Source organism: Moschus berezovskii, chromosome 1 (assembly GCF_049115385.1).
Source record: "Moschus berezovskii isolate FMDL1 chromosome 1, NW_MosBer_1.0, whole genome shotgun sequence".
Taxonomy (NCBI): Eukaryota; Metazoa; Chordata; class Mammalia; order Artiodactyla; family Moschidae; genus Moschus; species Moschus berezovskii.
Window position 1 is genome coordinate 142,352,918 of NC_142460.1, and position 12,500 is coordinate 142,365,417.

The following is a 12,500-nucleotide window of genomic DNA, read 5'->3' on the forward strand; positions in this document are numbered from 1 at the left end:
AGACCCAGCACAGTCAAAAATAAGTTAAAAAAAAAAAGACTATAGTGGTCTCCTCTTATCTGCAGGAGATACACTCCAAGGCTCCCACTGGATGCCTGACACCATGGGTAATACTGAACCCTGTACATCCTACCTTTTTTTCCTACACCTATAAATCTGTGATAGCTTAATTTACAAATTACATACAGTAAAAAAAAAAAATTAGCAGCAATACCTAATAATAAAGTAGAACAATTATAACATACTGTAATAAAAGTTTGTGAATGTGATCTCTCTCAAAATATCTTACTGTACTATACTTACCTTCCTGCTGCTGCTGCTTATGAGAAAATAAAATGACTATGTGATGCAATAAGGTGAATGATGAAGGGATTGTGACATAGAGTTAGGCTACTATTGATCTTCTGAAGGAGGATCATCTGTTTCCAGTTATCTGGATCATTGAGCCATGATCAGATGTGGGGAGTGGATGATGTCAATGGTGGGGGATCTCCAGCAGGACAGAGTAGGACCACATAAGATTTCATCACACTGCTCAGAAGGCATGCAATTTAAAGAATATTTAATTAAATTTTTGAATTTTCCATTTAATATTTTCAGACCTCAGTTGAAAATGCAGAAGGTGAAACCATGGGCAAGGATGGGACTAGTTTATTCATTTTTATTTAAGTACTACTTTGGCTGCATCTCACAAGGTTTGAAATGTTGTCTTTAACTTGTTATTAAGTTATAAATATTTTCTTTATAATTTCCTTCTCAAGCTATGAATGTGCTTTAAAATTCCCAAATATATGAGTTTTTGTTATTTTTTGATTTCCACTTCATATGTATTTTGATCATAGAATGTGGCATATATGATTCTGATACTATGAACATTTTAAGGCTTGTTTTCTAGCTGAAATTTATAAATGTTCTATGTACTTAAGTATTTTTTCTTCTTCAAATACTGGGTATAGGATTCTATAAGTGTCCATCAGGTAAGCTGCTAATTTTGTTGTTCATATCTTCAATATCTTTCCTTTTCTTTCCTTGATCTAGAGTTTCATGTTTCTAGAAGCATGAAAGTTTCTAGAGTTTCTATGTGTGTGTGTCTGTGTGTAGTAATTTTATCTATTATATATATATGTTTATATTATATAACATATAAGATGTATTTATATATAAAATTATATCATATACATATATATATATATATATAATGGTGTCTGACACATGGATGAGATTGATAAGTAGCCTAAACATCATGGTTTAAAGATGTACTCTGGAGTCAGATTGCTCAGATTCAAATCTGGGCTCTGCCTTATTTGCTGGGTGACCCTGGTCAAGTTTACTTAACCTCTCTGTGTGTCAGGTTCTGAATCTGTAAAACAGAAATAATAATAGAGTTGTTGCAAAGACTGAGTTCGTACATATAGAGCTCTTAGAACCATGGTGACTTAAACCTGAATCCAAGTGCAGTTAGAGACGATTTGAAATTGTTGGACTTGGAAATGCTACAAATATAGCAGAAGGGACAGAGAGTAGAAGGAAGTCATGTCACAGAGTCATGGGAACAGCACAGGGTGCAGGGTTTCGGGAGAGAATGCAGGCAAAAGTAGAAGAAGGCATTGCTAGGCTGGACAGAGTGCAGGAGAGACCAGCTTTTGTCTCCCTCTCTGAGACTGTGAACACATAATAGCCATCACACTCAGGATCCTAAAACTCCAGTCTCTGGCCAATACACTTCCATCTCACTGAAAAACTGTAAGTTTAGTTCAGTTGCTCAGTCATGTCTGACTCTTTGTGATCCCAGGGACTGCAGCATGCCAAGGCTTCCCTGCCCATCACCAACTCTCAGAGCTTGCTTGAACTCATATCCATCGAGCTGGCAATGCCATCCAACCATCTCATCCTCTGTCGTCCCCTTCTTCTCCTGCCTTCAATCTTTCCCAGCATCAACTTCTTTTCCAATGAGTCAGTTCTCATCCGGTGGCCAAAGTATTGGAGTTTCAGCTTCAGCATCAGTCCATCCAATGAATATTCAGGACTGATTTCCTTTAGGATGGACTGGTTTGATCTCCTTGCAGTCCAAGGGACTCTCAAGAGTTTTATCCAACACCACAGTTCAGAAACATCGATTCTTTGGTGCTCAGCTTTCGTTATGGTCCAACTTTCACATCCATACATGTGATAGCTTATGGTGAACGTTGTTGGATTTGTTGTCTTCAAAGAAGATTTAGCTTCAGGACCAGGGACCCGGCTTGATCACTCAAGAGCTTTTGTGGAGCAGAGTTTTATTAAAGTGACAAAGGGACAGAGAAAACTTCTGACATAGACATCAGAAGGGGGATGGAGAGTGCCCCTCTGCTAGTGTTTAGCCAGATGTTTTATATCTGTTAGAAAGCTATTACTCAGATAAGAGAGACACCTCAAGGCTGACGGAGTTTCACCAGACCCCTTTCCCACAATATGCATTTTTGAGATAGGATGGCATGAGGTTTGTCATCCCCCAACCATAAAACAATTGGTATGAATACTGGTTTGTTGAGCTATTATCAGCCCAAGTTTTGAGAAAAGTTAAGTTCTGGTGGAACCAGGTGTCATCATGGTTCCACAGAACCATGAATTTTAAGAGAAACACAGAAAACACAGAATTTACAGAGACATTTGCAGCCTTATTCCTCCATTTGGAGACCCTTAGCCTTCCTTCCTGTTACCCTCTCACGTGACTACTAGAAAAACAATAGATTTAACTAGACAGAATTTTGTTGGCAAAGTAATGTCTCTGTTTTTGAATATGCTGTCTAGATTGGTCATAGCTTTTCTTCCAAGGAGCAAGCATCTTTTAATTTCATGGCTGCAGTCACCATCTGCAGTGATTTTTGAGCCCAAGAAAATAAAGTCTGTCATTGTTTCCACTGTTTCCCCACCTATTTGCCATGAAGCGATGGAACCAGATGCCATGATCTTAGTTTTCTGAATGTTGAGTTTTATGCCAACTTTTTCACTCTCCTCTTTCACTTTCAACAAGAGGCTCTTTAGTTCTTTGCTTTCTGCCATAAGGGTGGTGTCATCTGTGTATCTGAGGTTATTGATATTTCTCCTGGCAACCTTGATTCCAGCTTGTGCTTCATCCAGCCCAACATTTTGCATGATATACTCTGCATATAAGTTAAATAATCAGGGTAACAATATACAACTTTGACCTACTCCTTTTCCGATTTGGAACCAGTCTGTTGTTCCATGTCCAGTTCTAACTGTTGCTTCTTGACCTGCATACAGATTCCTCTGGAGACAGGTAAAGTGGTTTGGTATTCCCATCTCTTAAAGAATTTTCCACAGTTTGTTGTGATCTACACAGTCAAAGGCTTTGGGCTACTAAATAAAGTAGAAGTTTTTCTGGAACTCTCTTGCTTTTTCGATATCCAACAAATGTTGGCAATTTGATCTCTGCCTTTTCTAAATCCAACTTGAACATCTGGAAGTTCATGGTTCACACACTGTTGAAATCTGGCTTGGAGAATTTTGAGCATTACTTTGCTAGCATGTGAGATGAATACAATTGTGCAGTAGTTTGAACATTCTTGGCATTGCCTTTCTTTGGGATTGGAATGAAAACTGACCTTTTCCAGTCCTGTGGTCACTGCTGAATTTCCAAATTTGGTGGCATATTGAGTGCAGCACTTTCACAGCATCATCTTTTAGGATTTGAAATAGCTCAACTGGAATTCCATCACCTCCACTAGCTCTGTTTCTAGTGATGCTTCCTAAGGCCCACTTGACTTTGCATCCCAGGATGGCTGGCTCTAGGTGAGGGATCACACCATTGTGGTTATCTGGATCATGAAGATGTTTTGTTGTACACTTCTTCTGTGTATTCTTGCCATCTCTTCTTAATATCTTCTGCTTCTGTTAGGTCCATATCATTTCTGTCCTTTATTGACCCCACCTTTGCATGAAGTGTTCCCTTGGTAGCTCTAAATTTCTTGAAGAATCTCTTGTCTTTCCCATTCTATTATTTTCCTCTATTTCTTTGCATTGATCACTGAAGAAAGCTTTCTTATCTCTCCTTGCTATTCTTTGGAACTTTGCATTCAAATGAATATGTCTTTCCTTTTCTCCTTTGCCTTTAGCGTCTCTTCTTTTCTCAGCTATCTGTAAGGCCTCCTCAGGCAACCATTTCGCCTTTTTGCATTTCTTTTTCTTGGGGATAGTCTTGATCACTGCCTCCTGTACGATGTCACCAACCGCTGTCCATAGTTCTTTAGGCACTCTATCAGATCTAATCCCTTGAATCTATTTGACACTTCCACTCTATAGTCGTAAGGGATTTGATTCAGGTCATACCTAAATGCTCTAGTGGTTTTTCCTACTTTCTTCAATTTAAGACCGAATTTGTCAATAAGGAATTCATGATCTGAGCCACAGTCAGCTCCCAGTCTTGTTTTTGCTGACTGTATAGAGCTTCTCCATCTTTGGCTACAAAGAATATAATCAATCTAAGTTTTGTATTGACCATCTGGTGATGTCCACGTGTAGAAGACATCTTCTAAAAGATGGCAGAGTAGAAGGATCTGTGCACATCTTCTCTTGCAAGAACTGCAAAATTACAACTCACTGCTGAAAAACCATCCACAGGAGAAAGTTGGATCCCACCAAGAAAAGATACCCACATCCAAGGACAAAGGAGAAGCCCCAACAAGATGGTAAGAGGGGTGAAATCGTGTTTAGAATCAAACCCCATATCCACCAGAGACACTCGGAGGGCTCAAAGAAAACCTTGTGCATATCAGGACCCAGGAGAAAAGAGCAGTGACCCCACAAAAGACTGACCCAGACTTGCCTGTGAGTGTCCAGGAGTCTCCGGCAGAGGTGTGGGCCGGTGGTGGCCTGCTGCAGGGTCAGAGGCAACTGAGTGCAACAGTGCAAAAACGGGACTTTTGAAGGAGGTTGCCATTGTCTTCATTCAGTGCAGTTCAGTCCAGTCGCTCAGTCGTGTCCGACTCTTCGCGACCCCATGAACCACAGCACGCCAGGCCTCCCTGTCCATCACCAACTCCCAGAGTCCACCCAAACCCACGTCCATCAAGTTGGTGATGCCATCCAACCATCTCATCCTCTGTCGTCCCCTTCTCCTCCTGCCCTCAATCCCTCCCAGAATCAGGGTCTTTTCAAATGAGTCAGCTCTTTGCATCAGGTGGCCAAAGTATTGGAGTTTCAGCTTCAACATCAGTCCTTGCAATGAACACCTTTAGGACTGATCTCCTTTAGGAAGGGCTGGTTGGATCTCCTTGCAGTCCAAGGGACTCTCAAGAGTCTTCTCCAATACCACAGTTCAAAAGCATCAATTCTTTGGCGATCAGCTTTCTTTATAGTCCAACTCTCACATCCATACATGACCACGGGAAAAACCATAGCCTTGGTTGGCAAAGTGATGTCTCTGCTTTTTAACATGCTGTCTAGGTTGGTCATAACTTTCCTTCCAAGGAATAAGTGTCTTTTAATTTCATGGCTGCAATCACCATCTGCAGTGATTTTGGAGCCCCCCAAAATAAAGTGTGACACTGTTTCCACTGTTTCCCCATCTATTTGCCATGAAGTAATGGGACCGGATGCCATGATCTTAGTTTTCTGAATGTTGAGCTTTAAGCCAACTTTTTCACTCTCCTCTTTCACTTTCATCAAGAAGCTCTTTAGTTCTTCTTCACTTTCTGCCATAAGGGTGATTGTCTTCATTACCTCCACCATAGTTTGGTCTCAGGGCAAACAACAGGGAGGGAAAACAGACCCACCCATCAACAGAAAATTGGATTAAAGATTTACTGAGAATGGCCCCACTCATCAGAACAAGACCCAGCTTCCTCCACAGTCAGTCTCTCCCTTCAGGAAGCTTCCATAAGCCTTTTATCCTTATCAGAGGCAGACAGAAGACAACCACAATCACAGAAAACTAATCAAACTGATCACATGGACCACAACCTTGTCTAACTCAATGACACTATGAGCCTGTTGTGTAGGGCCATCTAAGACAGACAGGTCATGGTGGAGAGTTCTGACAAAATGTGCTCCGTTGGAGAAGGGAATGACAAACCACTTCAGTATTCTTGCCTTGAGAACCCCATAAACAGTATGAAAAGACAAAAAGATATAATACTGAAAGATGAATTCCCCAGGTCACTAGGAGCCCAATATGCTACTGGACAAGAGTGGAGAGATAACTCCAGAAAGAATGAAGAGAGAGCCAAAGAAAAATAATGCCTAGTTGCAGATGTGACTGGTGATGAAAGTAAGGTCCAATGCTGTAAAGAACAATATTGCATAGGAACCTGGAATGTTAGGTCCATGAATCAAGGCAAGTTGGAAGTGGTCAAACAGGAGATGGCAAGAGTGAACGTTGACATTTTAGGAATCAGTAAACTAAAATGGACTGGAATGGGTGAATTTAACACTTTTGCTTTTCACTTATTCAGTCTATCACAGTAAGTATCTACATTTTCCTCTTGTACTGACCAGACTCCTAGGAAAGAGACTCCAGCTTGGAAAGTAAAATAATGGCTGCTGCTGTTGTGAGATCTTAGTGGGATGATAGACTGAATAAGTGAAAAGCGAAAGTGTTAGTGTTTCAATCATGTCCAATTCTTTGCCACCCCTTGGACTGCAGCCCACCAAGCTCTTCTGTCCATGGGATTCTCCAGGCAAGAATACTGGAGTGGATAGCCATTCTCTTCTCCAGGGGATCTTCCCAATCCAGGGATAGAACTCAGGTCTCCTGCAATGCAGGAATATTCTTTACCGTCTGAGCCACCAGAGGAGCCTGATAGCTGAATAATACCCACCACCCCTGCAAACGTCCACCTCCTAATCCTTATGCTTGTAAATATGGCAATTTGGGCCTTCCCATGGAAACCTACTCCAGTATTCTTGCCTGGAGAATCCCCATGGACAGAGAAGCCTGGTGGGCTACAGTCCATGGGGGTCGCAAAGAGTCGGACATGACTGAGCGGCTACGCATGCATTTGAATATGTTACCTTGAAATGGACTTTGTGGATGTGATCAAATTAAGAATATTAAAATGGGGAGATTATCCTGGATTATGCAGATGTGTCCAATGTAGCCAGAAGGGAGGCAAGAGTGGCAGATTCAGAAAGAACAGAAATGAGAATCAGAGAGGAGAGAAGCTGCTGCACTGCTGGCTTTGAGGATGGAAGGGGGTCAATCAAGGAATGCAGCCAGCCTAGAGAAGTTGGAAAAGTCAAGGAAATGACTTCTTGCCTAGAGATCCCAGAAGGAATCCAGGCCTGCCGAAGTCTTGATTTTAGTCCAGAGACACTGATTTTGGACTTTCTACTCTCCAAAACTGTAAGACAGAAAATGTATGTTTTATGTCACTAAGCTCATGGTTATTTGTCACAGTAGCCATAGGACAGTATTTTGTTGGTCCAAAAGTTCATTTGGGTTTTTCCATAAGCTGGTATGGGAAAACCGGAAATAATTTTTGGCGAACTCAGTGTTATAATGATGCTTGAATTTGTCAATAAAGGGCTCAACCAGTTCATCCAGAAATGAAGTTCAGAGCCCATAACCTCCCCCCCCACCCCGCCACCATACACACACACACACACACACACACACACACACACTCAATTCCAGTCAGCTCTTTCCTCCATTCATTGCCATCAGCAGACAGACAAGGATCCCCTGACATCTGATGAAAGCCTCCTACAGGAAAGACAGAGATCAAAACAAATTTAAATAAACACCAATTTGGAGGCAACCAACTTGCAGAAAAGAAAGCTTAAAAAAAAAGTAAAACAAATTATCATTCATTCCTCAGAAAGATAAGAGAAAATTCTAGGCATGAAAAAAAAAGAAAGCTATTTTAGCAGGAATATTCATAGTACAAAAGAAGAGCTCTGAGGAATTAAAAATAAGATAGCATAAACAAAATCTCAGTAGAAGACTGGGAAAATTAAGTCAAGGTATGACTCAGACATTAGAGCAGAAAGAAAAATATATTTTTTTAATGGTATGAAAACTAAGAAAAATAAAGAACCAGTCAGTCTGAGAAGTTGAATACTAAATAACAGGAATTTCTACAACAGAAAAAATGAGGGCAGAAATCATTATAATTCAAGAAAATTCCATGAAACTGAAGAGCATGAGTATCCAGATGGAAATAGACCAAATGAAGTTTAAACTACCCTCTTCCCAACCGAAAGAGGATAGTTTATATGCTTCCAGAAAGAAAAGAACAGGTTACATAGAAACATAGACAATATAGGGAATCATGTTGGTTTTAAGCTTCTGAAGCTCTATTAGATAAAGGCTGTGGAGCAGTGCCTTTTAAATTCTGAAGGAATTTATTTCTATGATGTGTGTGTGTTAGTAGTTCAGTTGTGTCTGACTCTGCAACCACACAGACTGTAGCCTGCCAGGCTCCTCCATCTATAGAATTCTCCAGGCAAGAATACTGGGGTGGATAGCCATTTCCTTTCCAGGGAATCTTCCCTGACACAAGGATCAAACCAGGGTCTCCTGTATTGCAGGCAGATTCTTTACCATCTGAGCCACAGGGAAGCCCTCCCCGCCCCGCCCACCGTGCCCAGGAGACAATGCACTTCACCAAAATAATAGAATTATTCTTCCTCCAAGAAGAGGAAGAAATAGGGTTCAGGAAATAAAAGACAAATCATAGGAGAGAGGTCAGGGGAAGCCCCTGAAAGAAGGGAAAGAATGTTCTGGAATAAAACCTGTTCACCACATGTAGAGGAACCAGCCCACTGCAGTGGTATGCCTTGAGAGACAGAAATGCCCAGGACAGTCATCACCAAGAACCCTGATGCCAATATCCTATCCTTTTGACCTCAGGCCAGTAAGCCTGGCTGCAATTTCTATCTGCATTTGGTTTGGCTTAACCATGTGCTGCTGATGTTCCTGCTCTTTCTATTCTCCATGGTTTGGATCTCCTAAAGGCACTCCACTCCTGAGAGCTGGAGTGGACCCAGACTGTGACCCAGAGACTTTCAGTTCATCTTCTCTCAGGAAAAATAGTGGCACTGTTACCCTTTCCGAATACAAACAGGTTTATGCTTGCTATTATTTTTTCTTCAAAAATAAGCAACATATTGTTTAGGGATAGATATCCTAATAAAAGGGATTCCCAAGTGGTGTTATCAGTAAAGAACCCATCCACAAATGCAGGAGATGTAAGAGATGTGGGTTCAAACCCTGGGTTGGGACGATATCCTAGAGGAGGGCTTGGCAACCCACTCTAGTATTCTTGCCTGGAGAATAACATGGGCTACAGTCCATTGGGCCACACAGATTTGGACACGACGTTAAACTGTGGAAAATTATGAAAGAGTTGGGAATACCAGACCACCTGAACTGCCTCTTGAGAAACCTGTATGCAGGTCAGGAAGCAACAGTCAGAACTGGACATGGAACAACAGACTGGTTCCAAATAGGAAAAGGAGTACGTCAAGGCTGTATATTATCACCCTGCTTATTTAACTTCTATGCAGAGTACATCATGAGGAACGCTGGGCTGGAAGAATCACAAGCTGGAATCAAGATTGCTGGGAGAAATATCAATAGCCTCAGATATGCAGATGACACCACCCTTATGGCAGAAGGTGAAGAAGAACTAAAGAGCCTCTTGATGAAAGTGAAGGAGGAGAGTGAAAAAGTTGGCTTAAAGCTCAACATTCAGAAAACTAAGATCATGGCATCTGGTCCCATCACTTCATGGGAAATAGATGGGGAAACAGTGGAATCAGTGTCAGACTTTTTTGGGGGTGGCTCCAAAATCACTGCAGATGGTGATTGCAGCCATGAAATTAAAAGACACTTACTCCTTGGAAGGAAAGTTATGACCAACCTAGATAGTATATTAAAAAGCAGAGACATTACTTTGCCAACCAAGGTCCGTCTACTCAAGGCTATGGTTTTTCCCGTGGTCATGTATGGATGTGAGAGTTGGACTGTGACGAAAGCTGATCGCCAAAGAATTGATGCTTTTGAACTGTGGTGTTGGAGAAGACCCTTGAGAGTCCTTTGGACTACAAGGAGATCCAACCAGTCCATCCTAGAGATCAGTCCTGGGTTTTCACTGGAAGGACTGATGCTAAAGCTGAAACTCCAATACTTTGGCCACCTCATGCGAAGAGTTGACTCACTGGAAAAGACTCTGATGCTAGGAGGGATTGGGGGCGGGAGGAGAAAGGGACAACAGAGGATGAGATGGCTGGATGGCATCACCCACTCGATGGACATAGGTTTGAGTGAACTCCAGGAGTTGGTGATGGACAGGAAGGCCTTATGTGCTGTGATTCATGGGGTCGCAAAGAGTCGGACACAACTGAACGACTGAACTGAACTGAAGCGACTTATTATGCATGCAGGAAATTGAAAGTGAAGTCACTCAGTTGTGTCCAACTCTTTGCGACCCCATGGACTGTAGCCTGCCAGGCTCTTCCATCCATGGGATTTTCCAGGCAAGAATACTGGAGCATCCTGGTAAAATCTTAAAATGATACAGAACAGAAAAATTTAATTTCCAGGGTATGAGCTGTGTTCACCAAGGTAGATTCTAGTGTCACCTTGGCAATTTCTGGATCTTTAACTATCATTTGTAGCTTTCATACAAAATGTTTCATTGACGGAACTTTCCAGAACGCTTGTTGAGAGGCGGAGGAGCAGCAACTGCCTAAGCTGCGCACAACAACACGCTCCTTCCCGCTCCCCAACACTGGCATCGGCCCGCACACCAGTTGTATAAAATGGTGAAAGAAACCACTTACTCTGGTGTTTTGGGGGTCAAACTCAATGCCACCCAAGAACTGAAAAAGGCTTACAGGAAGCTGGCCTTGAAGTACCATCCTGATAAGAATCCAAATGAAGGCGAGAAGTTTAAACAGATTTCTCAAGCTTATGAAGTGCTCTCTGATGCAAAGAAAAGGGAATCATATGACAAAGGAGAAGAACAGGCAATTAAAGAAGGTGGAGCAGGTGGTGGTTTTGGCTCTCCCATGGACATCTTTGATATGTTTTTTGGAGGAGGAGGCAGGTTGCAGAGAGAGAGGAGAGGTAAAAACGTTGTTCATCAACTTATAGTAACCTTAGAAAATTTATATAATGGTGCTACAAGAAAACTAGCCTTGCAAAAGAATGTGATTTGTGACAAATGTGAAGGCCAAGGTGGTAAGAAAGGAGCAGTAGAATGCTTCCCAATTGTCAAGGTTCAGTTCAGTTCAGTCGCTCAGTCGTGTCCGACTCTCCGCGACCCCATGAATCACAGCACGCCAGGCCTCCCTGTCCATTGACTATGCCAAAGCTTTTGACTTTGTGGATCACAATAAACTGTGGAAAATTGTCAAGGTACTGGAATGCAAATAAGTATTCATCAGATAGGACCTAGAACGGTTCAGCAAATTCAGTTTGTCTGCATGTAGTGCCGGGGCCATGGGGAGCGGATCAGTCCTAAAGATAGACATAAAAGTTGCAACGGAAGGAAGATAGTTTGAGAAAAGAAAATGCTAGAAGTTCATATTGACAAAGGCATGAATGATGGCCAGAAGATAACATTCCATGGTGAAAGAGACCAAGAACCAGGACTGGAGCCAGGAGATATTACCATTGTTTTAGATAAGAAGGACCATGCTGTTTTTACTAGAGGAGGAGAAGACCTTTTCATGTGTATGGACATACAGCTGGTTGAGGCATTGCGTGGCTTCCAGAAGCCAATATCTACTCTTGACAACCGAACCATAGTCATCACTTCTCATCCAGGTCAGATTGTCAAGCATGGAGATATCGAGTGTGTGCTAAATGAAGGCATGCCAGTTTATCGTAGGCCATATGAAAAGGGTCGCCTAATCATTGAATTTAAGGTAAACTTTCCTGAGGAAGGCTTTTTCTCTCCTGATAAACTCTCTTTGCTGGAAAAACTTCTGCCTGAGAGGAAGGAAGTAGAAGATATTGATGAAATTGACCAGGTAGAATTAGAGGACTTTGATCCAAATCAGGAAAGACGGCGCCATTACAATGGAGAAGCATATGAGGATGATGAACATCATCCCTGGGGTGGTGTTCAGCGTCAGACCTCTTAGTAGGGCCTGTGAATAACACTCACTGCTGGTGTTTTATTTGCAGTAGTGATTGAGTGAAGGACTATAATCATAACATGCTCACTACTTGCTTTTGTTTTAATATTCAACTATAGTAGTGTTTAAAAGTTAAATGAAGAATAAACTCGAATATAAAAGCTCTGACTTTGCCCTGTATGTATGATGACTTCAGTGTGCAAGATAAGTTTAATACTTGTAAAAGCAACTTTAAAAAATTTTCCCTAGCATTTGTCAGGCCATACTTTGTAATTGATTTCAGCCAGACATCATGGAATGTGAAGTCAAGTGGGCCTTAGAGAGCATCACTACCAACAAAGCTAGTGGAGGTGATGGGATTCCAATTGAGCTATTTCAAATCCTGAAAGATGATGCTGTGAAAGTGCTGCACTCAA

At 41.8% G+C, this 12,500-nt stretch overlaps 1 protein-coding gene across 1 annotated transcript; it reads left to right on the forward strand.

Annotated features, from left to right (window-relative positions):
- Positions 1-10,761: 10,761 nt before the first annotated feature.
- On the forward strand, positions 10,762-12,298 carry LOC129551184 (dnaJ homolog subfamily A member 1-like). The gene is made up of 2 exons (XM_055418929.2): positions 10,762-11,068; positions 11,771-12,298. Exons 1-2 carry the CDS (start codon positions 10,762-10,764, stop codon positions 12,088-12,090), a joined length of 627 nt encoding a protein of 208 aa, XP_055274904.2. The 3' UTR covers positions 12,091-12,298.
- The last annotated feature ends 202 nt before the right edge of the window (positions 12,299-12,500 follow it).

Excerpts from the sequence above, each read along its gene's own strand:
- LOC129551184 (XM_055418929.2), top strand. The coding sequence starts at position 10,762 with ATGGTGAAAGAAACCACTTACTCTGGTGTTTTGGGGGTCAAACTCAAT. Across the intron at positions 11,069-11,770 it reads GTTGCAGAGAGAGAGGAGAG|GTCAGATTGTCAAGCATGGA; the intron begins GTAAAAACGTTG and ends CTTCTCATCCAG.